At 48.5% G+C, this 23,414-nt stretch overlaps 1 protein-coding gene across 1 annotated transcript; it reads left to right on the top strand.

Annotated features, from left to right (window-relative positions):
* The first annotated feature begins 8,401 nt into the window (after positions 1-8,401).
* Positions 8,402-22,636, top strand: ACRBP (acrosin binding protein). Its single transcript, XM_035571583.1, has 10 exons — positions 8,402-8,426; positions 8,738-8,947; positions 13,072-13,166; positions 13,308-13,416; positions 13,980-14,385; positions 20,998-21,130; positions 21,332-21,511; positions 21,616-21,774; positions 21,847-21,933; positions 22,523-22,636. Exons 1-10 carry the CDS (start codon positions 8,402-8,404, stop codon positions 22,634-22,636), a joined length of 1,518 nt encoding a protein of 505 aa, XP_035427476.1.
* The last annotated feature ends 778 nt before the right edge of the window (positions 22,637-23,414 follow it).

Below are 23,414 nucleotides of genomic sequence, written 5' to 3'. Positions count from 1 at the left end.
GCTCATGTGGTTGGTGTACTGCTGCCACAGTCCGCATCCTGGAGCTTCCCTCCTTAAATATAGAAGAGGAAAACGCTGGAAGATGTTGGCTGAATATCTGACACGGTCAACAGGAGATGCTGTGCCACCATGTGTCTGTGTGAGAAGGATGTGGCAGAAGGAGAATTAATTTATTGAGCTGGGGTTCATCCAGATACCAAATGAGTGCTAAACTAACAGAACAAAAGAAGGGCATGGTTTGAAGTTGAAAACTGGCTTTTGGCAAAGTGCAGGGGTGACAAAGGATGCAAAAACTATTTTAAATGGTTTGCTTTTGATGGGATGTTGGCCATCACTGGATCAGTAATCACTGGATTGTGATGGCCAACATTAGCAGCAAGATCTCTAGGAAGTGTGGGTTAGAGAGGTGTTTGAAGTGGTGGCTTTGTTATGAAGCCGCTGCTGATTAGGGATAATAAGTACTTTGTAAATGCATATGGTGTAAAGTGAATGCAGTGAGTGGGCAGGGGGTTACTGCATGCCAACCCAGGAAACAGGATGACCTGTTGCTTAGGTACTGCTTACCGTGCAGACACAGTTCTGTTCAGGGTAGCTCTAGTTTGTGAAACACAAGTCGGGTCTTCTGCAGTCAGTACAGGTCACTGAGGGAGGAGGTAGACCAGAATACACCTGTTTTCAGGCTGAAGCCTGGGCAGAAGGTTACCATTGTGCTCTTTGGGAAGAGAACAATCCCTGTTATTTTACAGTTTGTAGCTCCTGCTAGGCTTTTTGGTTGTTTACAGGGATGCAAATAGGTGGAACATCCCATTTACTTTTAACACAAAACACGTGAGAAACGCCTAGGCCGGGTTCAGAAAACTGAGAGGAGTGCTAGGTGGGGAAACAGGACCCATTGGTCCTGCCATTGTGGCCTGCTTCTGCTGGGTGAAAGGAAATTCTGTCCAGTGGTGTGTAGCATTCGGGGAACGTTTGCTGCAGGTGAGGGGATGCTCAAAAGCAAACTTACAGGAAGAGGAAATTTAGACAAAAATGTGAATGAAAACCAGGACTTTTAAAAAGGCTTACAGTGACAGATAAAAATGAAAGGACATTAAGAACTGATGTTGGAAGAGAAGGAATGAAGACAGTAACTGTGCAATATTTAATAACCAAAGGGGGGAAATAATAGAATCAATAGAAGCTAGAAATTACAAAGTACAAAAATGAAGCCATTGGAAACAAAGCCTGTAAGTGAAGAGGCTAGAAACATAAGCAGCTTTTTTTAGAATGTCTTTTTGTTTCTGGTATAATTGAACATGGCACGTGTCCATTGCCAACTGCAGATAGCAGAATTGTTTGTAATGAGAGGAGGGGGAAGTGTTCTGTAAATATTTATTCTGTGTTGGTGCTGGTGTCATATTAGGATGATGTACTTCCCAGGCAAACAGTAAGGAGGATTTTAAATAGCATCCACTGGGGTGAACAATTTTGATCAGTAATCTTCAGTAAATGCCATTTGTAGCCCCGTGAAAACCGCCTGAAGGCAGCTGTGGTCTGTTCTCTGTCAGTTTCTGGAATGCTAGGGAAAGCCTAAAATGACAGAGAAGAGACAGTGCTGTGCTGGGCTTTAAGGACGTCAAGAGGACTGCTACAGGTCAGCTAACAGCAGCTGATACCAGTCTAGATGCGAAATACTGACATACCAAATAAGCAAATTGCTTCTCTTTAAAACAAGCAAGAATTCCAGGTCAATAAAATCGTTTTGACTAGAAGTAGCAAAACGAAAAACAACCAACAAACAAAAAAGTCTGTCAAAATGACCCGATAAGATTTTTTGAAAAGGTTGCTTTTAATAGTTGCCTGTAGCACTGTTATAATCACTGGAATAAGCATCCAAAAGTTCATCTCACCTACAAGTTTACGATTGTAAGGGTTATGTTAAAGTAATCCTGAACTCCTTTAAAGAACTGGGTAACCCGCAGATTTGTTGGAGTAACTGTCAATGAAACACAACCACCCTCTAAAGTGGCACTGGTGAAATTGCCTCTTAGAGTGATTGGTAATAATAAGTAAAGTCAAATCTCAGTTTCAAGAAGCTGGAGCCATGCAGCACTGCAGGAGGTAAGACTTTTGCCAGCCTCTTTAAGCACATTTATTAATAAAAAATTGATCGTGCACACAAATGACTGGTTTATCTTCTCCAGCTCTAATTGTCTTAATGGTGGGCATCATTCCTAGGTTAGCCGGGCAAGTGTTGTTGATAAGACTGTCTAGCAAAGTACACCCATTTGCAGTGAGCAAATGTTTTCAGTAATCTCTCATCCCTGGGACTCTTCTCTTGTGTACGTTTTGCCACATGCAGGGTGTGTAGAAACTGTTCCAGCCATAGCTGTCACCCTGGACCAGCATGGCTTTCATCACCCATTACAAATCCAGCAAGTATAAGTGTCGCCACAGGTAAAACAGTTGCCACTGCTCAGCAATAGCTTTAATTAAGCACTCTTAATTACTTAGTTACTAGTAAGTATTAAGTAAATATTATTTACCTCACTATACGCTCCATAGCGGTGTGGTAAACAGTCTGTTACTGTGTGTTCAACTGGTCGTGTAAGGCTTGTGTGCTGACGGACGGTACTTAAAGCTCAATTGTAGAGTATCTTGGTGGTATTCACTTAGATTGTTGGGGATGAAATTTTATGAGACAGTAACTGTGTGTGTGTATATATAATAGCATTGGAAACACTGATTGGAAGGGACCCCTGGAGGTCATCTGGTTCAGCTTCCCCTTCAAAGTAGGAGTGCTGTCAGTCCTAAATCAGGTCAGGTGTATGCTGGGTAGCAAGACACGCTATAGCAGAACAAGCTAGAATAAGTGGCAGTTGGTTGTTTCCAGGTGAAAGGTGGTGTTGCTGAAGAGCTTAGGGCTTGGTTAAAATGCTGGCTAGGTCAGTTCAGAGATCTCAAGGCGGCAGCAGAGAAGAAAAGCATTCCTAAGAGATAACTTGCTTATACAGGCTGAAAATCAGACCAGGTCCTCCCAGAATGTTTCTCACCGCAGATATATGGATGCACCTTGTCAGGAAGCGGTAGTTACAGACAGATAACAGCAAGATTGCTCCCCTCCAACATCTACATAGGAACGGGTGACACTTTGTTCCAAGTCCCAGAAAGGAGAGAGATGAAGGGTAGTTTAACACTCACTTAGCTAAGTGAAGTTTCAGTGACAGTGTGGGAGGATGTTGAGGTGCCTGAGCTCAGGCTACAATGCAACCACAGTTGGCAGTCTCATGCAAACTGGGGACAGGGATGCTGGTGTTTCATTTCTCCTGGAGGACAAGGCACACTGCTCGTGTACCAAGCGCATGTTGGTAGGTCGTTTAACATAATGTGGTCACCTGAACTTGGAACTAGAGTCCTGCTTCATGGAAGGGGCCTCTGGAGGCCATCTGGTCCACCCCACCTGCTCAAGCAGGGACACCCAGGGCAGGTTGCCCAGGACCACGTCCAGGTAGCTTCTGAAGATCTCCAGGGAGGGAGACTCCACAACATCTCTGGACAACCTGTGCCAGTGCTTCAACTACACAGTAAAGAAGTGCTTAATAATATTCAAAGAGAACCTCCCGTGTTCCAGTGTGTGCCCATTGCTCTTCTCCTGACACTGGGCACCACTGAAAAGAGGGTTCAAGATCATCTGGTGTTGAACTTAATGCTTTCAACAGTGCTGGTGATGGGCACAAGGGAACAGCAAACACCCAAGATTAAAAATCTGATGTGAAGTAAAAGGATGCCTTGGTGCAAACTTGGTGTCAAATATGCTTGTTTTGTCCTGTCCTGTCCTGATATTCCAGTGTACCAGACCTGGCTATAATTACTCATGACTATCTGATCGAGATTGCTTCCTTGTTACCTACCAATGCATCAATGTCATCCCTGCAATGCTTTAAATAAGATGTTAATCTTGTCAGTAATGGTTTAGATTTCTGGCTAAGGAGCTTGCAGAAGGCTTTGCTTGAACAGACCATGTGCAAAAGTCTGTTTCCACGTGCAAAGGGTTTTACTTGTGTGCCTGAGCAGAAAGAGGATATTGTGTTTCAAAGATTGATAAAACAATTAATTACATGAAAGATCTTTCCTCTCCCTCAACAAGTCCAGGCCCAAAGTCTCCCATATCACTTCTACTGTTGAGAAATCAAAGGACTCTGTTACCTCCACAAGACAAATTTACAAGAGGCTCTGTGGCTACGTGTGGACCTGCTATGTAAAGAAGGACAGAGTCCTAGAGATGCTGGTGGGAAGGGACCTCTAGGGCCTGGCCAGTCCTCCCTCACTATGGTCATGTCAGCTTTTTATTACTGGGACTCATGTCCTGCACAAGGTGTTACTGACAGAATAATTCCTTGTCATCTGCTTGTTTGTCTGGATTGCCTAGAAGAGAGACGGAGCTCTTTACTGCACCTGGTTCTTCTTGTAGATCTGAGGTCCCACAGGTCCTTTTGTATGCCTCTGCCTCCCTGGTTAGTGTTAAAAATCAAAGTAATAATGGATGTGCTCTCACTTCATAAAACTGGAGGGGGCAGGATGCTAACACTAAGCGCTGTCTTTCAAGTCTATTGCTAGGCAGTGAGCACACATACTCTCTTTGGCTGGGTGATTTGAGTTTCTTCATTCTCCTGTGGTAGACTTCCAATGGGGAGGTGATATCTACTTGCAAACTGACCGTAAGCATTTAACTTTTCTTGGGTAACGCATTAATAGAGTTAAATACTAGCAGAAGAAAACAAAGTGTGATATCTTTCTTTCAAAAGGCAACTGAAGGAAGTTTCTCCAACTCTGTTGCCTAGTGGTTACAGTATCAGGAGACACATAGCTGTTTTTATCAAATAAAATGCATTTCATTTACAAAAATAGTCCAACATCTTGATTAATTTATGGTAATTTATATTTATTCTTCCGAATGCATAAAAGAAATTAAAACATTAGTTTAAAAAAAGCATAATAATTTTTTGCCCACATCTTAAGGACAGGCAAACCTGTGATAAATACTAAGCTAAAGCCTAGTTTGAAAAAAATGTTCTGTAAATTGCCTACTTTGGGCTGTTTTTTGAAGATTTAATTTTTGCACAATTTAGTTTTTGTACAATTTAATTTCGGTGGATTGGGTCATTGCCACTGAAGGGATAACTCATTCAAAGCTGAAAGACGAGCTGGAAAGAAAAAAAGGTTGGAATTATTTTTCACAAATCAATGACAAGCATTCAGAAAAAGTATGAGACAACGAGATTTCCTTGTTCTGAAAGCCTGAAGGATTCTAATTATTTGCCACAGAGAGATTTAGGTGGGAAGGGGCCTCTGGAGCTCTGTAGCACAACCCCCTGCTTGCGCTAGGGCTAACAGTGGTCAGGTTTTTCTTGCCCTAAACAAGCCTGCCTAAAAAGACTAGAGCAGTTCATTCAAGCATTCTTGTATGAGCCCACTCCATTTTAGGTTGTATTATTAATTCACGAAACCATTTTTAAATACTGTTTTTTGCAATCAATTAAATATTCCATTTTCTAAATGACAAGGAAAAAAAAATGCTTCATTCATTATTTCCTAACAAAATAAAATGTAAATTAGGTTTCTGGATTAATGCACATTATAACTGTACAGTGCCTGTATAAATGTGAATAGATTAACATATCCACCAAGTTAAAATGAGTGCTAATCTTAATGTAAAGGCTATATTTATCAGCACATTCGAATAGCTCTCAGTCAGTGACAGTAAACCTACAAAAATGAAGTGCAACTCAGAATGAAGATTAGGTAACCTGTTATTAAAGCCATCAATTCATATCATTTTCGTTTAATTCATCACACTGTCTAATGCTTTTGTCTTTGGAGGTGGAGATGCCAGCCCTGCTCTGAGTGAGATGGCACCCGCATCCCTTCCCACAGAGCTGTAGCTACCGGGAGGATGTGTTCAGCACAGGGCTACCGGGCAAGGCACTGATTCTGTAATTCCTACCTGATCTTTGTAACCTCCATCTTTTTGAGTTTCCCGAGCTGACAGGACATCCTCTCCCCTAATCCAACCCCCACCCCCCAGTGCAACTCACGTAGCTGACACAGTCTAACAAACGTGGCCAAGGCTGAGCAGAGGGGAAGGATCACCTCCCTTGACCTGCTGCTGATACTTTGCCCAATGCAGCCAAGAATACCATTAGTCTTAGCAGCAAGGGCACATTGCTGGCTCATGTTCTACTCAGTGTCCACCAGGACCCCCAGGTCTTTTTCTGTGGGGCTGATTTCCAGTCGAGTGGCCCCCAGCATGTGCTGGTGCCTGGAGTTGTTGCTCCCCAGGTGCAGGACTTTGCACTTCTAGTTGAACTTCAGGAGGCTCCCGTCAGCCCACCTCTCCAGCCTGCTGAGGTCCGTCAGGATGGCTGTGTGGCTCTCTGGTGAGTCAATCTCTCCCCCAAGTTTTGTGTCATCTGGGAATTTACCGAGCACACTCTACCCCATCATCCAGCCCGTTAATGAAGGTGCTGAATGGGACTGAACCCAGTACTGACCCACTGCTCATCACTGGCTTCCAACCAGACTTTGTACCACTGATCTCTGGGCCCAGCAGTTCAGCCAGTTTTCAACCCGGTTCACTGCTTGCCCTTCCAGCCCATACTTCAACAGCGTCTTCATTAGGATCTTATATGGAAGAGTGTCAAAGGCCCAGCTGAAATCCAGAAAGAGTATTCTAGCTGTATTTGCCATCTCTGGTCACAGCCTTTAGGTGTCTTGTGCTGAAGGCTGTGCACCACACACCATGCACCTGCACGAGGCAGGGTGAAAAGAAATAGTTGGGGAAGTGCATCATCATGTCATGTCCAGCACGTTTCTGTGCACTCACCTTGATCCTGGGATGCTTGCTATCAGCCCAGTGAAGGAAGGGACAATATTCCCCTTGTAGCAGAGGAAGAAGGGCTTGTGAGCTACAGTCCTGGGGTTTTCAAGAGGTTTTTCAAGCATTGCTGCTGTTAGTGGTGTTTGTGGGCACAGCAATCAGGTAGCTACACGGAAAATGCATCTCCTTTCCTTGTAGCAGCAGTGTGTTGCTATTCTGCTGCTGTATTTACCTACTGCAGCAGTAAGGTGTGCTGTAGGCCCAGGGGTTACATCAGTATACATAAGCTCGCTGAGCTCCGACTAGTGCAGGAACATGGTCTGCTGGGAGCTTGGTCTTGTGGTGGCCCTGAAAAAAAACACCTTAGCTACTAGAACATCAACCACGGATGATCTCCTTGTCAGCTCCTTCATCTTCTGCCTTGTATTTGAGCTCTTAGTGTATGTTCAGAGACTCCAGTCCATTCATTCATGTTTCCTGTTTCTGTATGCCATAAAATCTGAATAGGAGCTCTTGTGATAACACCGCATGTCATGCCACATCGGTGTGCTTCCCTAGGTAATCAGTTTCTATCAGCCACTGAGGTCAGCATTACATTCCCCTGTGAAGCTGCTCAGTGACAACAGATCTCAGCCTGGGCTCCTTTGTCACCAGGGAGCAGAGGTGATTAACAGAACTGGGGAGCTGAGGGTGCTAGAGTTGTCTAAAATCAGCTAATAAGCAATGCATCTCAAGCTCAGCAACAGATGAGGAATCACATAAAGCTTGTGAGCTGCAGCAGTGTCACCTCTTTTGAGTGGCAAGAGAGAGCTGAAAAATTGTCTCTGTGTTTGTAAGAAGCTGTGAAAACATCCTAAAATTCAATGCTATTGTTAAATGGTTGGCTTTTTGGAACCGTTGCCTTCCTGCTCCTGGAGCAAATGACATCTTGTCTCCTGTAAGGAAGCGCAGAGCTATGTGCTGTTGGCAGATGCTTTTGCAATGCATGGCTGCAGTGATCCGAGCTTTCACCTTGTCAGCCTGCATGGCCGCTCGGGTTACTGGCAGATGATGCCCTGCACTTGCAGCTGGTGCACCCGCAGTGCTCTCTGCAGCTGCTGCGCAGAGCAGAGCGGCTTGAATCTCCTGGGGTTTGCGCTAGGAACAACTTCTTCAGGAGCACCCTGCTATGCTTACACCTCCTTTGGGCTGTCCGACACTGTCTGCTGTGCTGGCAGCTCTCAGCCCAGGCTTCTGGATTGCTCCTTGTGCTTGCCTTGTCACCATGTCCCCGGACAGCTGCTCTCTGTCCCAGCTCCTTCGTCTCTTGTGGCGTGGCTGTGCCAAAGCCCCTTCACACCCCCACATCATCAGCCTGCACCTCGGGTCCCCTGCATTGCTCATCCCAGTGCCCACCAGCCCTTCCCACTCCCTGGTTCCAGGAGGGCTCGTGTCCCCTTGTCCCCGGTGTCCCAGCTGTGACACCACCCCCTTCTCATTCCGCTGCTGCCAAGGACACCACGCAGAGGGGTCAGCAGGACAGGGGTGCTGAGGAGAGGGGCAGAAATGCTGAGGCTGCCCTCCCTGGTGGGTGAGTGACCCCCCCAGCTGCTGCCCAGCCTCCCAGGGGCATCAGCAGGGCCTTGGGACACCTTACCCAGGCTGGGGGGACCTTGGAAGTCCCTGCTGCTGTCCCCGCCAGCTCACACCTCCTCCTGCCCCGTATCTCTCCCAAGACTACCCTGCTGGACCTGAACTGCCTTCCAGTCCTGCCAACGGTCTTTGGTGTGCTGGGCAGGGCTGCTCGTGGTGAAGGGGGCATCTGGGAGGGGTGGGCAGCAGAAGCTGCACCGTGGGCACCTCCGGAGGCACCAGGCAGACAAGTCCCTGCTGTCTCCCCAGGCCTGCTGATCTGGCTGACGTCTGCCGCTGCACCACCTGTGCCTCCCGCAGGCAGCCCCCTGTCTGACAGCGAATACCAGCTCTTCTTCTCCAGCCTGCGCCCACCCTGGAAGGCCCAAGTGTCCTGCCACCTGCGGCAGGTACGGGGCTGCCTCAGCCCCGCCGTGCTGCGGCTGGACCAGCAGGAGAACCACGGCCACGTCCCTGAAGGTAGGGCACTGGGGGCTCACCCCACCTCCAGAGGCAGTGGCAGATGCCACCCCAGCTGTCACCAGCTGCCAAAACGCCACCAGATTGCAGGAACAGTGGTGGAATGGGCCCTTTGGTGGGAGTGTAGTCCAAATTCAAGCTTAGAGCAGGACAGTCCCAGCACTAGATCACCGTCGCAGTCCCAGCACTAGATCACCGTCGCTTTGTGCAGATAAATTTTGGAAACCTCCAAGGGTGGTTTCATTTCCCCTCTGGTCACACCTTCCAGTGCTTCTCCTAGGTTACCCACCTTTAATTCCACCCTCTGTATGCTTCCTTTTTGTGTTTGGGTTTGGCAAGGAGCGCTCTGTTCATCCACACAGGCCTCCTGGTGCACCACTCTTAAGCCTGGAGGAGGTGATTCTTAAATATTAACCAGCTTTCTTGGGCCCCTCTTCTGGAGCCTTATCCTATGGGCAGATCTTTCAAGAGGCCCCTCATTATCGGTGAGTATGAGGTCCAGCAGATGATCCCTCCTCATTAACTCCTCTATGACTGGGAGGAGGAAGCTATCATCAGTACAATCCAGGAACCTCCTGAAACACTTATGCCCTGCCGTGTTGTCCCTCCAGCAGTTTTTGAGATGGCTGAAGTCTCCCAAGAGGACTAGGGCCTATGAACGTGAGGCTACTCTTACCTGTCTGTAAACTAGGGCCTTCCACCTGACTGAACAAGTGCAGCTTCCCCATCATCTTTCCGCAGGTAACAGGCTGAAGCTCTGGCCACACTGATGGCCCTTCGCTCGGCTCTTCAGTTCCTCCACACTTCCATTGAACTGTGTGTGGTGGGGAGGCAGGGAAAAAATAAAATAACAGCCGCCACATCTTTCTGAAGCACACTGAATCTCGTTGGCTCTTCCTAACTGTTCATCTTATGAGTTGAACAGCTCTTTCCAGCTAGATCTAGGGTTTAATGCAGAAGCTTGATTCATAGGTTCTCACAGGCCCTTAAGAAACCATGAGCTGATAAGCTGCTTTTTTAAGTGTTTAACATTTCAGTAGACGAGAAACATCCCAGTTCAGAAAGTGCCATAGCAACAGCACCCTTTAAATCTCTGCAATCATCCTTTCCCCGAACCCCTGCATCAGTGAATTTAAGTGGCATAATTATATCTGTGCAGCTGAAAAACTTGGGACTACTTCTGTTGTATTTTTCTTCAGAGAGAAAAAAAAATAGGAACAATTTTCTCATTAAAAATATGTTTTTATATTTAGCTATGAACGTCAATGAACTGAATGATCAGCCAACTGTCTGTGCTTATTTGGACTGCAGCTTGAGGGCAACTATTTCTTGCCTGCCTCTGCAGCTGTGTCAGGGGAATGGTTCCATCCCGCATCGCCAGACCCGGGGACAGGTCCCGGGCTGCTCCCTCACTTGCTGGCACCTGCAGTCCATGATACCAAGGCTCTGGGTGCCACAGGGCTGCTGCTGGTTCTTCTCCAGGCAATGTCTGTCACCCCATCACTGTGGACCTCTGGGACACCATGGTTGGCATGGCAGTGCTTGGAGATATTCCCGCTGCTGCTCTGGGACCCTCTCTCCTCAGCACCTGCATGGCAGGCCAACCCACAATGCTGTAGGCCAACCACTTCGGTCCTTACCTGTCTCACTTTGGAGCCTCCTTCATCTCCCTCACAGCAGGGACTCACTGCTGAGGCCACACGAGCAGCTTAGCTCCTGCCCGCTGGGACCTGCATAGTCTCAGGCATCCTCAGTTCTGTAGGGACATGCTTCGGGAGCCTAGGGGTTAACTTGGTAGGGCATGTGCCCTCACATGTTTTGTCTATACTGTCCTCACAGATAGCTGACAGTGCTTTCTACTTCCAAATATTCATGAGCATTAATCGTGCTTCATATGTGTGGCACTCAGGAAAGCTGTTATGTTGTATTTTAAACAGGGAAAGTGCACACATAACCTTTCAGTGTTCTTTGCCATGGAAGAACCGAGTCAGGATGATGTTTCCCTAATGAGTGTATGAAAACATCTTAGCTGGCTCCACCTTTCAGTGAAGGTGAAATTATTAATTAATTGTTCTTGTTCCTTGGAAGCCCCCAGTGCTGGGAGCTCCTGCACATGGACTTGGCCACAAAGTCCAGAGAGAGGGCCTCCTGACATCCAACAGGAGTTGTAGCTGTTTGCAGCAAGCAAATGGGCAGGGAGAGCACAGGAAAGAGGCAAAAGATGTCATGGATTAAATTAAACATATAATAGTGGAAGGGCTCCTCTTGGCAAAAAGGTCAGAGGATTCAAAGAAAGGGCAAAGGGCAGGGGGGACTGTCAGGCTTGTTCCCATCACACTGGGCATTTTTCTGGTAGATGGCTGAAATTCTGCTTTTGCTAGTGAATCTGTATGCTTGGCACAAGGGAAGAGGTATGATTTAGGCAGGGTTACGGCCTCCTGCTTATTGCATGGCATAGGGCCACTTCTCAAGTAATCAGCCCAAAGTGCACTTAACACTGGTGTTTTCTGCCTTTCATGTATTACGTGCTTCTCACTCCCTTTAAGACTGCTGTCTTATTCATCATGTTGTCTGTATCTGCCTTTACTTGGTGCAAAAGGTCTGTATTCCCTAATTTCAGACTGTTTTCATGTTTGTAGCTCTCGTCCTGTCCATTGCTTTTGCCAAAATTAACAACCAAATTCAACTCTAAGCTAAAAACAAAACAGCACGGGATGCTCTGGTCTCTGCACAATTAATGCCTAAAAATTTGGTTTCAAGGGCAGTGTGATATGCCAATTACTACATGTTTGGCAATAGATGGGGGAAGGAGAGAGAGCACCTGACTGTGCAGCGTGCTGTGGCTGGCTTTGAGCACAAAGTGAGATGCTGCCACGTGCTTCTCCTGCATGCAGAAGTACAGGAGACACAACTACACCTGCACTGTTTGGCTGCCATGAGCCTACTAGTGCATGGGCCCTTGTTAGAGTGCCTTTGTCTGATCTAATTCCAGCTGCCTATAGAGCTGAATAATGATGGACTGAAAAATAGGCATTCACATTATGAACAAAAGATGTACAAGTGTTTATATTATGAACAAGATGCACACTGGGAGAGTAGCAAGAGCAGTGTAATTTCACTGCTAAACTCCTCCATCTCCACCAGCACTTGACCCTCACTGGCAGGCCTTCAGGGGACATTCCTGTGGTCACCACATTGTTTTCTGAGGGATCCTGAAGATATACTCTTCTCTCTAAAGTTTTCTCCACCTGCTTGCATGTAGCTGGGCTGGGGGTGTAGTGCTTTGATGGGACCACAGGGGCTTCTTCTGGACTCCAGAGGAGCCAGGAGGATCATGACCAGCTCCTCCACTCTTTCTGGGCTCACAGCCAGCTGCAGGGAGTGGGCAGGATGGCTGGAGGAGCTTGTGGGGCAGGTCTGGATGCAGAAGATGGACCGAAATGGCAAGCACATAGAGCCTGAGGCTCTTCTGTGGGAATGAACAGACACTGAGATGAGCAGAGCAATCCTGCAGGGAACACAAAATTACCCCCTTCCCAAAATCTCCCAGGGTTTTCGGCTCTCCTGCATGACCTTGGCTCTCCTGCAATCACTGCAGGAAGAGCTGCAGCTTTTGACCCAGTAAGGTCAGCAGTACCTTCCAAGGCACAGGCCTGATCCCATCATCACTTAACCCATTACACCATTACTTGCCTTTTTTCTTTTAAGCCTTCAAGGACTATACTCCAGGTGGCCCTGCTTCAGCAGGGGTTTGGACCAGATGACCTCCAGAGGTCCCGTCTAACCTCAACCATTCTGAGATTTGTGAGTAAAAACAGAGTCCTTATCAGGTCCTGGTAACAAGAGGTTTGGATTTATGTAAAAAGGAAGATACCATGTGAAAAAGGGCAGATGGATGAACTGAACCCCTGGGTGGTGAATAGGGAAACAAGTGACATGAAATCTTGGTAGTTTTAACAGCACAACGCTGTGATCTCCACATGGGGGCAGACACCTCTGACTCCCCGTTCAACCACAAGCATGCTCTGAAAATAAGCATCTGAGAGGTGCCAGTGTTCATGCTAAGGCCAAGGGACGTATCGCTAACCCTGTCCCCACCTCCCCTGTCTCTCACTCGTCCCTAGGACCTGTCTGCTCCACCTTCCCGGAGGCACGGTGGTTCCAGACCTTCTGCCAGTTCGCACAGTACCGCTGCTCCAAGCGCAAATTCTACATCAAGGTGAGGAGCGGGGCTGGGGTTGGGAGGTACAAGTGTCTCCTGGGAGAAGGAACGTGCCGGCTTTAGGAGAAAGGAGCCCAGGTTGGGGTGAGAAGGAAAGTAAGAGGACACGGTAGTACTCTTGTTTTTCTCTCCACTCAGCGAATCCCATGTCCGAGTTTCTCTCCTCCAAAAGGCCTTCTTCATCCAGCAGAGAGACTTCATGCTGTGGGCTTCCAGGCGAAGGATGAAAGCTCCCCTACAGATGGAGGTATGGCTGTACTGGGATGCTCTGGGTGCCTCTGCTTGCCTGCTGACTGTCCACAGCTACTCTTCCCTGTAGAAAATCTTGGTATGAGGTTTGGGTCCATGGTATGCTGTGAGACTGGTGGACACACAGGTGGGAGCACGCCAGCACATTGCTTAGGGAATCCCCTCTTCTGTGCAGGTGATGGAGCACAGGCACAGGTTGCCCAGAGAGGTCGTGGAGCTCCCCCCCCCTTGGGGATCTTCAAAAGCCTCCTGGACATGGTCCTGGGCAACCTGCTCCAGGTGTCCCTGCTTCAGCAAGGGATGTGGACCACAAGGCCTCCAAAGGTCCCTGCCAACCTCAACCCTTCTGTGATTCCATGAAGGGTCACAAGACTGGCAGAAACCTTCCCAGTCCCACATGTGTATGCACAACTGCAGCAGCAGGAAGCATGTGTGCTGACTGGTCACAGCTAAGGGGAAGCAGCTTTCTTTCCGGCCCCATAAAGGTGCCCTCCACCTCCCGAAGAGCAGACACGGAGGCCAGCTCTGGTCCCCAGCCTTCCTGTCCTGTTCTCTCCCCAGCACTGGAGCAGGCACCTCTTTCGCCCACCGACATCCATCTGCACTCCAACGTGGACACACTCCTGAAGTACTCCTACGCGCTGTCAAGCCAGAAACCCTTGGCAAGGAAGCTCCCCCTAGCCCTGCCAGAGGTGCCGAGACCCTCGCGGGACAGGGGGCTGCCTGAGCCCCCACCAACCCTGCCGGTCCCGGCCCCCCCAGCCCCCTCACCATCCCACAGCCAGGCAGAGCGAGCCTGGGAGCGCCGCCTGCAGCACAGCGTCCGGCAGCTCATCAGCTTGGCCCTCACCTTGGAGACCTCAGCGGGCATGGAGGACTCTACGCCAGACCCTGACACCACGTCAGACCCGGGGAGTGTGCCCAGCGATGCTGAGGAGGGGATGCAGGAGGAGGCCCCCCATGGCAGGTGAGGGGGAGACCCAGCTCCTCACCTGGTGGGGCGCTGGTTGCTATAAGCCGTGCATGCAGTCCTCAAAGGGAAATGTTCCTGGCCTGGTGATGTGAGTAAAGTGCCTTCTGACCGTGCCTGAGATTCAGTCAGGGCTTTATCCTATGCACGTGTCCCATGATACATCCCCATCCTGCAGCCAGCTGCGCGGTGTAATCACCCCCGCGCCCATCCGCCTCCCAGCTCGCGTCTGCTGGCAGTGTGAGCAACCTGCAGAAGGAGCCTTCTTGCGATCACAGGTCTTTGGGACACTGGGATACACCACTGTCTGCCTGTGCTCATCTCCATGCAACATCAAGCAGGTGTTTCCTGAAACAGCCTGGTTTGAGGAGAGCCCTGAGCCGTGCTCTGTCCTCACCCAGACAGAACTAAAGCAGCCCAAGAAAGAACTAAAAACCAGGAAACAGAGCTGGGAGCACAGAGCAGGCTGGCTTGGCAGGACCAGTGCTACTCCTGTTTTGAACCTTTCATACTTTGTGGCGGAGGACCACTTCCTCTGACTGTAATGCAAAGATTACTTTGCTTACCAAAGTCATAAATGGGCTGTCTAAATGTGATTTTCATAGGTAAGTAATTTTGGTTTCACTTTGTTGTGGGCCAGTGATATTCCTGTAAGTACATCAGTTTGTGCGTGATCGCACACGTGGTTTCTACTGAAAACACTGCATGCTTCTACAGTTGAGCCTCAGATCCCGCTTCTACATGCAAAAATAAATTGCAGCACATCGTTGAAACTATAGGTGTTCCCATACAAGGCTGCAGCTTATGTCATCCTCCTTCCTAACATTGTAGGAGGCTTTTACTGCCCAGCAAATATCTCCTGGCGTATGTACGCTAACGCAAAGTTACGTTTCATTGAAGATATGTTCATCTTCCCTGCCCCCGAAATTGAGCCTTGCTCTGATTTAGTTATGTTGGGATTACCGAGGGACTGCTGTGATTACAGATGACACTCGTTGTTCTGCTGCAGAGTTCCTCAAGGGCACTAATGCTGACTGTGTCTACAGCCTGACAGCCGAGCCCCATCAATCATGCTAAGCAAAGCTTAAATTCAAGTGAGACAAAAAAGCGAGCTGGGCTACGCCTGTCGGCTTTACTGCTCACCACATCCTGTCTGCTCGCAAGGGGACTTCAGCACATGACCTAAAACAGGGGCAAAATGCTCTGAGGCATCTCCACTCCAGCGAGAGTGATAGTGATGGGTGGGACTGGTCAGCATGCACGGGTGCTGTTCAGCATCTGGTTTAACATCGGGTGCACACAGTTGTGACGGAGCAGAGAAGCCAGGGCTGCACGTCTTCTGCAGTCATATGTCTAGCAGGATATCTACCCCGCCTTGCTCGGCCCTGCTTGTGGCAGCTGCTCTGTGGTGCTTGGTGAAGCTAGCTGTGACCTTTAGAGAGAGAGAGACGGCAATTATATCAAAATAGCAAGGTGAAAAACTCACAGCACGCTTTTGTGGTAGTCCTGTTAGCAGTGATTCATTGTGGGGGAAAATACGTGTCTCTTATTACATTTATTTATTTATTTTATTTCCTTCGTTGTTGTTGTTGAAAGTTTGGCTGTTTGGTAAGTCCAGGGCCCGTTAATTGTTTCCATATCATCACTCTGTGTGGCTTACTTTGAAGAGGAGTTAGGTCTCATGGTACAAAGGATCCAGGATTCACCAGGCAAATGACAGGGAACTGGCTGCCCTGCCAGCACTTGGAAACCTCAGGTCCCAGAAACCAGAGCCTCCTATTTAACAAGGACCTGGCTGGGCTTTTGCACTGGTTAACATTTGCAACAGGAACTTCAGGCAATGTAATGTCAAAAGTTTACCTCAAATTGTAATTGCTTAAAGAATACAAATTTTTCTACAGTCTGCACCCGCTAGCTCTTGGCCAGGTGTTATGTCCCATTCTTCCAATGACTCCTGCACCAGTTTATCTGCTGGTATCAGCCAGTTGGCTTGTCTTCTTGGCATCTGGGCCACCTGCAGGCTGCTAAGGCATCGCTGGGACTTTAATTGTCGAAGGTGATGTCAGGTGGCCAGAGATCCCCTTAGTCAGCTCATGAAGAATTAGAGAGATGTTTTTCTATAGTCACTGATTCAAAAAGATTTATTCTTAATATGTACTGTTAGAAAACCCTTCTCTGTTCTGAATGGGCTGGAAGATATTGCTCCAGGTGACACAACACATCAACAAAGACTTTTTGGCTTCACAACATTATAACATTATAACCATACAATGTATTGTATGGGTATGCTTTAAAAAAAAATGTAATCTGCTTTTCTGTCTGAGGCTGTTAACATCGTCTTTTCCCTTAGTGGTTGTAGTTTCCTACAGCAACCCACACAAGTCAGAAGTCATAAAGTGCTGGAAAGCTGTTGTTTGCTCCTTATTGTCTTTTCTGCTTGCCTCACGCAACCGGCTAATATCAGGGAGGTTCAGCAGCTGAAAGTTAATGGCCCAAATCCTTGTCATTATGTTGAGGGAGAAGTGGATGTTGTCAACCAGCCCTCTTCAGAGATGCCACTGAAGTGAAGTAGGCTGTGTATGCATCACGCCATGTCTTGAGATGCTAAAACAGCATGGGCTTCCGTCCAAAGTTTTCTCTTTTAGCCATTGAGGAATTACTGACCTCAGATGACAGAGCCTTCTCAACTCTATTTTTTTAGAGAGAGAGGTAGCAGCAGGGGGCTTCTCTGAGCACCACGTTGCCAGCTGTGGTGCCAGGAAACCAGCAGTGGCCCTGGGTGTGCCCAGAGCCTTGGCGTCACGGACTGCAGGTGCTGGCAAGCAAGGGAGGAGCCCAGGACCTGTCCCTGGGTCTGGTGATGCGGGATGGGAACCATTCCCCTGTTACCTCTAAGCTGCTTTCAGGGGCTAGCTGTCACTTGGGGATGTTGTAGAGTCACCTCACCCACCTGGTGCTAGTAAACCAACACATAAACGTGCAGCCGTTGCGGCCAGAAAGCTTCGCAGTGGAGATGTAGAACAGAGATAGAGCAGGAAATGGATGTGAAATAGAGAGCAGCAGAATTTCTTGGTAACCTCAGGCAGATGGCACGACTCAACTTCCTGGATGGGTGAGCGGATGCTACAGACACAATTTGTGTGCTTCTGCAAACATGGCAAACAGCAAAGTGTCAGCGGGCAGTGCTCAGGAGTACGAGGCTTTCTGACCTGGGTGAAGAGATCAGACTCAGAACAGACTCTGTTCTGAACCAAGTAGGTCATCAACATTCAGCAGATGTTTTACTGCTGCTTATGAGCTACTTATGGAAGCACTCTTCCTAGAAGAGGCTGGAGCTGAGTTCCCTTTTACTGCCCCTTTTCCTTGCAGTCCTCTATTTGCATCTTGTTTGGGCAGCACTTGCTGGACTGGTGCACGTGCAGGAGCAAGCAAAGGCTGTTAAGCCCATTTAGTAGCAGTCACATTCTAAGCTTTAGGTTGTTAATTATTTGCCTTTTTTTTTTTTTTAAGTATAGAAAGCTGGACAGTTTTTCTACCTTGTTGAGGAAAATGCCAGAGCTATTCATACCATGTTTAATGACTGTTAATATGCCTCTCACTTTAATGGCTTGATCATCCTGGTTTGATGAAGAAGCAATAAAATCAAAACGTGCCACTGGCATAACAAGTGAGCAGTGGAACAAGAGGCAATGATGATATATTTGCAGGTAAATCGTTTCAGGTAATTTTTGGAGAATAATGTCAGGTCATTAATCAAATTTGTGAGTCCCACCAAGATGACCCAGCTAATTTACCAGTTTTTTAAGGCCAAGATCCAACTGTGAATGAGCAGCCAGACTTCTCAGTGCTGGCAGGGACTCCCTTCAGCTGTCACGGGTTTATCAGCACAGCAGACAAAGAAATCTGGATCTCATGGGCTGCTCTGCAGCAGCTGCTTGAAAGAGAGAAACTGTAAGTGTTAGGTAATTCCCACTCAAAGAGCAATTCTCTATGGAGGAGAAGTGCTAGGTGTGCCCGCAGGCTGTGCCTGCTTCCTCTTCTACTGAAGTCCAGCATCCAGTCACAGTAAAACGCTGAGAGGGTTTTATTAAACAACCACAGACAGGGTTTTCATGTGGGATCAGTACAGACCAGAGGTATTTTTTGCTAAAATTTCAAAAGCTTTCCTGTGAGTGTTTACAGAAGAACCAAGAAAAAAAGATCATATGGAGTCAAGGGATGCAGGAGTAGACATAAGGGTCTTGCAGGTTCTGGAAGTGCTCTCTCCAGGATGAGCAGGCTTTGTTTCCCTTTTTTTCACTGGCACGTTTTCATTCTTTCCAGCTGTGTCTGTTACTGCTGTCCTGAATTTGCATTCTTTTGTCTTTTCTGAGCTCAGATCTTCCCTCCACAAACATATGACCAGGTTGTTCACAGTGTGGTGCATTGCAGTAATATATGCACAGGCTTGCAATGCATAGATTTCTAGGTTTTGAACTGCCCTCATTTTTCCAGTGGATGTTGTTGATGTGCGGTGGGTTGGCGCCGCTGCAATTTGTTCCTGTGTCTGTATCCTCAGAATACCATTTGCAGCCTGTCCAGGGTGCAGCACAGCAATGTGTTTTGAAACAACATCTTCTCTTGTCTCAATGCAGGCTCAAGCAGCATCTGCAGCGCTGTGATAAGACAGGTTTGACCATAATGTCTTTTTTTAAAAATTAGCATGGAGACATTCATGATATTTTCTGCAACTGAGATTTTCCAAGTTCTCTTGTACCTAAATGAGACTGATGCCTTCAGAGATCCTGACATGCTCATTTGCTGCTGTTTAGTGTGAGCTGTTTGGGCACAGGATCACTTGCTTATGACTTGCTGCAAGTGCAGAGTATGTGCCGTCAGCTCCTTCACCCTTGGCAGGCCCTAGGGATCTCTTAGGGCTGGACCTCATGCAGCCTTCTGAGCTCTTGCTCTTGTATGCATGTGTGATGGACTGCACACGATTTCTGTTATGTACGTACAGAGCAAACAAGGCAAATGCTCATGTTCACCTGCACACATATCCAGTGCATGCGTCCTCTTAAGCAGGTGCACAAAACTTCTTCCCAAGTCCTAATGCTCACACATATTTGCAAGAGCACACACAAACACAGTGCAAATGCCTGGCATTCACACGTTTCAGCACATACAGTATAAACTGCTCCACTGTGCATGGATCTGTGAACACCAGTTGCTCCTTACAGCACTTTATCTTCTCGCAGAATGTAATTGCAGGAGCTTATTGGCAGGAAGATTGATCTCTTTTGGCCTTCAGACCTGGCAAATTTTCCTGATGCCCGGCGCAGGACACATGGAGCCATGCCTGGGGATCCCTGAAGAAAAAACAGTACCCCATGGCTGAGCTATAGCCCCTCTCCTGACTGAAATCTGGGATATCTTTATCAATCTTTACCCGAGCCACAGAGAAACTGTCTCATAAGCTGCTCCCATGGTAAACACCCTTCATTTCATGCAGCTAATTTCTGATTTGAATTCATCTCACCCTGAATTCCAGTCGTTATAAGTCATTGCTCTTCATCTGATGAAGAACAGAGCCTTCTGTCTGACCTCCACCTTGGTAAAAGGACAGACTGACTGACTGGACACTCAACAGTGCCTTTGCTCAGCTAAGTCCAGATTCTTCAGCTTCTCACTTCCAGTGAAATTTTTCCAGGCTGTAGGAAATCTCATCTTAATGACCTCCCTCCAGGTTCTCCACCTATTTCTTCTCTCTTTAAGGCTAATCTGAAGGTCTCCAAGAAGTCTCAGTCAGTCTTAGGACAAATCCTCCATACAGGTTAGCTCACGCATGGATTTTAAGAACATTTTAATATAAGTAATTGCTGCTTTTTTCTTCTTACTTTCTGCCAGATAAAAAAAAATTATCTATTTATCACTGGATTTGTTTCCAGACACAGAAGAGAAATATTTAATGAGTGTTTTTACCTCTTCTGCTTCATTGCTGATAATTCACATGATCCCTGTCTAATACCAGTCTATGATTTCTGCTGTTCCTAAGATGGAAAATATTCTTATTGTCAATATCTGTCCTTATACTGTCCTTAATTTTTCTTTGGCTTCCCACATCAGTCTGAATGAAAATTTAATTCACCATCATTACCAGCTTATTCCCCTTTCCATCAAAAATATTGTCTCAAGCAGGAGAGAGACTTAATAATTTGTCCATTTCAGACCCCAGTGGGGCTGCCCTGTGATCAACACTCAGCAGGCTCTAACAAAGATCCCTCTGCTGTGCAGTTGGACGGACAGAACTACACAGCAGCTGCTTCAGTGGTACTGGAAAAGTTCCTGAACCTGTGCCTGTCCAGTGCCTCTCACATGTTCCTGAGTGCATCCCCATCCTACGTGTTACACAAGCACATGCAGACCCTGCTGACATCTCCACTCTGTGCAGTTTGGCCAGGAGTACAAGGTTTCTTCAGGAAGGGTTTTGTTTTTCATCTTGCATTTGGGGTTGCCCTCCCCCATTGCACCTCCTCCTCCCCACACCCCTTCTGTTTTTATCTAAGGGTCTATCTCTTCAGCTCATGACAAGGGAAGAGAACTGACTTTTTCCATCCCTTTCTTTGCCAGCCTTTTAGCCCTGAAGAAGAAGGAAGCGGTGATGATCCTGTGCTATGCAGTACTGGAGGGAATCTGTGTTTCATCAGTTGTCACCCAGGCCTGGAAGGAGATGGAAGAAAAAATCCTCGGCTTTGGAGATTCGGTAAGGATACTGAAGTCCACCTTTGCCCCCCGCTGTGTGCAGAGCTCCCTGTAGTACTGACAATGTTCACCAGCACTGCCATTACAGGTACCACCTCCAGGGAGTAGCTGAGCTGGGTGACTGGGTAGGCAAGACCCAAGCAGGGCTACGGGAGCTGCCCTGCCTCCTTTCACCCTGACCTCCCCGTTGCACCCACCCTAGGTGTGCGACAGCCTTGGGCGGCGGCACATGGACCTGTGCCCTGACTGTGCCTTCTGCTCACTGAAGAGGGAGCAATGCCAGAACTTCAACAACCTGAGGCGTGTTCACTGCGGGAAAGGCAACTTCATCACCTACATCAACCCCCAGATCTCAGCCCAGCACCAGGCTACAGGCAACAAGGTACTGAGCACCCCGCCTCTGCAGCCGGCCTGTGCGAAGGGAGCCTGCTCTGGGTGGTGGGGAGGAGGAAGAAGCACAGTTCTCTTCGTCCCACCCCTTTGCAGACCGGCTTCCGAGAGCCCTACAGCATGCAGTTTTCCCAAGGGCTGCGAGCAGAGTACTGGTGCAGCCAGATAGCCACCCAGGGCTGCGATGACCCTCGTGTGATGCTCTGGCTGCAGGCAGAGTACGCCGCCTTCCGAGCTGGGGACACCCCAAGCCAGGTGGGTGCCGGGTGGGTGCTCCCATCTCTCCTTCTCCTCTCCCACCCCTGGCTTTCATTCCCATCTCCCCAGATCTGCGACTCGGGTGGAGTTCAGCACCCCAGTTACTGCGCCTTCAAGAGCCACCAGTGTCTGCAGCACAGCCTCCACAACCAGAGGGTGAGAAGCAGCCTGTGACCTTGCCTTCTCCTCCAAGGCCCCGCATGCTCCAGCCATCTCCAAGTCCCTGCAGAGCTCACTGGCCCAGTGCTTTTCCTTCCAACAGCACACAATTGGTCGTGTCTGGGGAGGAGGGGTCAAAAATACCGACCCAAGCACAGAAGGTCTGCTGACATGTAATTGAAGCAGTGGGATTTGTGCAGAGGTAGTAAGAGATGTCTTCACAGACAGAGGAAGCCGTGGGGAGCCTCCCATCCGTCAGGATGTTCTTGTATTGCCTCTCACAGAGGAGCGTCTCCCCCATATACTGTGTGCTTCCTAGCTAGTAACAAAATCCAGAAACCCCAGAGCAGGACAGAGGACTTACTATCCTGTATCCTGCAGGGAAATACAGTTCAGCTATCATCCACTCCCTAGCACTCTCAAGCAGGCTCTCCCCTCTGGTGGGCTGCTCTCTAGTGTCTGTGACACAGGGAGGGGCTGTCCTACCTCCACGGCTGCTGAAAGATGCCATCCCTCGTGGAGTCCCCTTTGCCTGGGGAAGGATGGGCAGCAGTACCAACCCTATGAACTCAGGATCTCCTTTCAGGTGGTTCGCCATGACTGCCTCAGAAACCAGACTTACCAGGTGCTGAGTAAGGAGGAGGGAGAAGAGGAAGTCAGGCGGTGGCACCAGAGGTTCCTCAGCCTCACCGAAGGGTGAGGCACAGTGGTGGGAGATGCACGTGAGGCACAGGGCTCCAGAGCAGGATCTCTGGAGCCGTGGCAATGCGGAGAACCTGGACAGATTCGGACGGCTCTTCAGAGACTCCTTGCTGGCCAGCGAGTTCCTCGTGGCCAGGTCTTCCCACCTGAGCACCTGCTCTGCATTCATGACAGCACACCAGGATGGGAACGACATTCAACAGCATTTCACTGTGCTGTCTACTTAAACTCACTTCCTGAAAGAGTTTTCTCCAGCCGAAGGAGTGGCTGAGCATCGGAGAAGGCGTTGGTCCCAGGACATGGATTTAGACCCACCAGCCCAAGTGCCTGAAGTCCCCAGCAACCTCTGGCCTTCCTGCCCCTGCAGGCCCATACCAATCAGTAATGCTCCCAAGGCTGAGTCTTATTTTATAAAGAGACCACAAACCTAACTTGTGCCCTTCGCTCTGCTGCTGCCACTCTGTCAGACCCCTGGAGACCCCTCTCACATCTGAGCTGACTCCCCACTTCCCTCTGCATGGCTCACTGGTGTTGCTTGCTCACCACTGCCCATGTGGCCCGTGTGATAAGGCTCTGAGGACAAGGCCTCCACCCCAGCCTCGTCCCCTCCCAGTGCAGGGGAAGGAGCAGAGCCAGGTACCTCCAGGTCTAAACACGGCACATGAGGAAGGAGTTAAAGTAGACACTCTGCTTTCTATTGCAGCTGCTTTATTTCTAATGTTTAAGGGTTTCTGGGGCCTATGTCCTCCAACCCTCTGTCTGGAAAACAAGTTTAA

This window comes from Cygnus atratus, chromosome 1 (assembly GCF_013377495.2).
Source record: "Cygnus atratus isolate AKBS03 ecotype Queensland, Australia chromosome 1, CAtr_DNAZoo_HiC_assembly, whole genome shotgun sequence".
NCBI classification, from domain to species: Eukaryota; Metazoa; Chordata; class Aves; order Anseriformes; family Anatidae; genus Cygnus; species Cygnus atratus.
The sequence above is the reverse complement of the archived record's forward strand: the minus strand, read 5'-3'. Positions and strand labels throughout refer to the sequence as shown.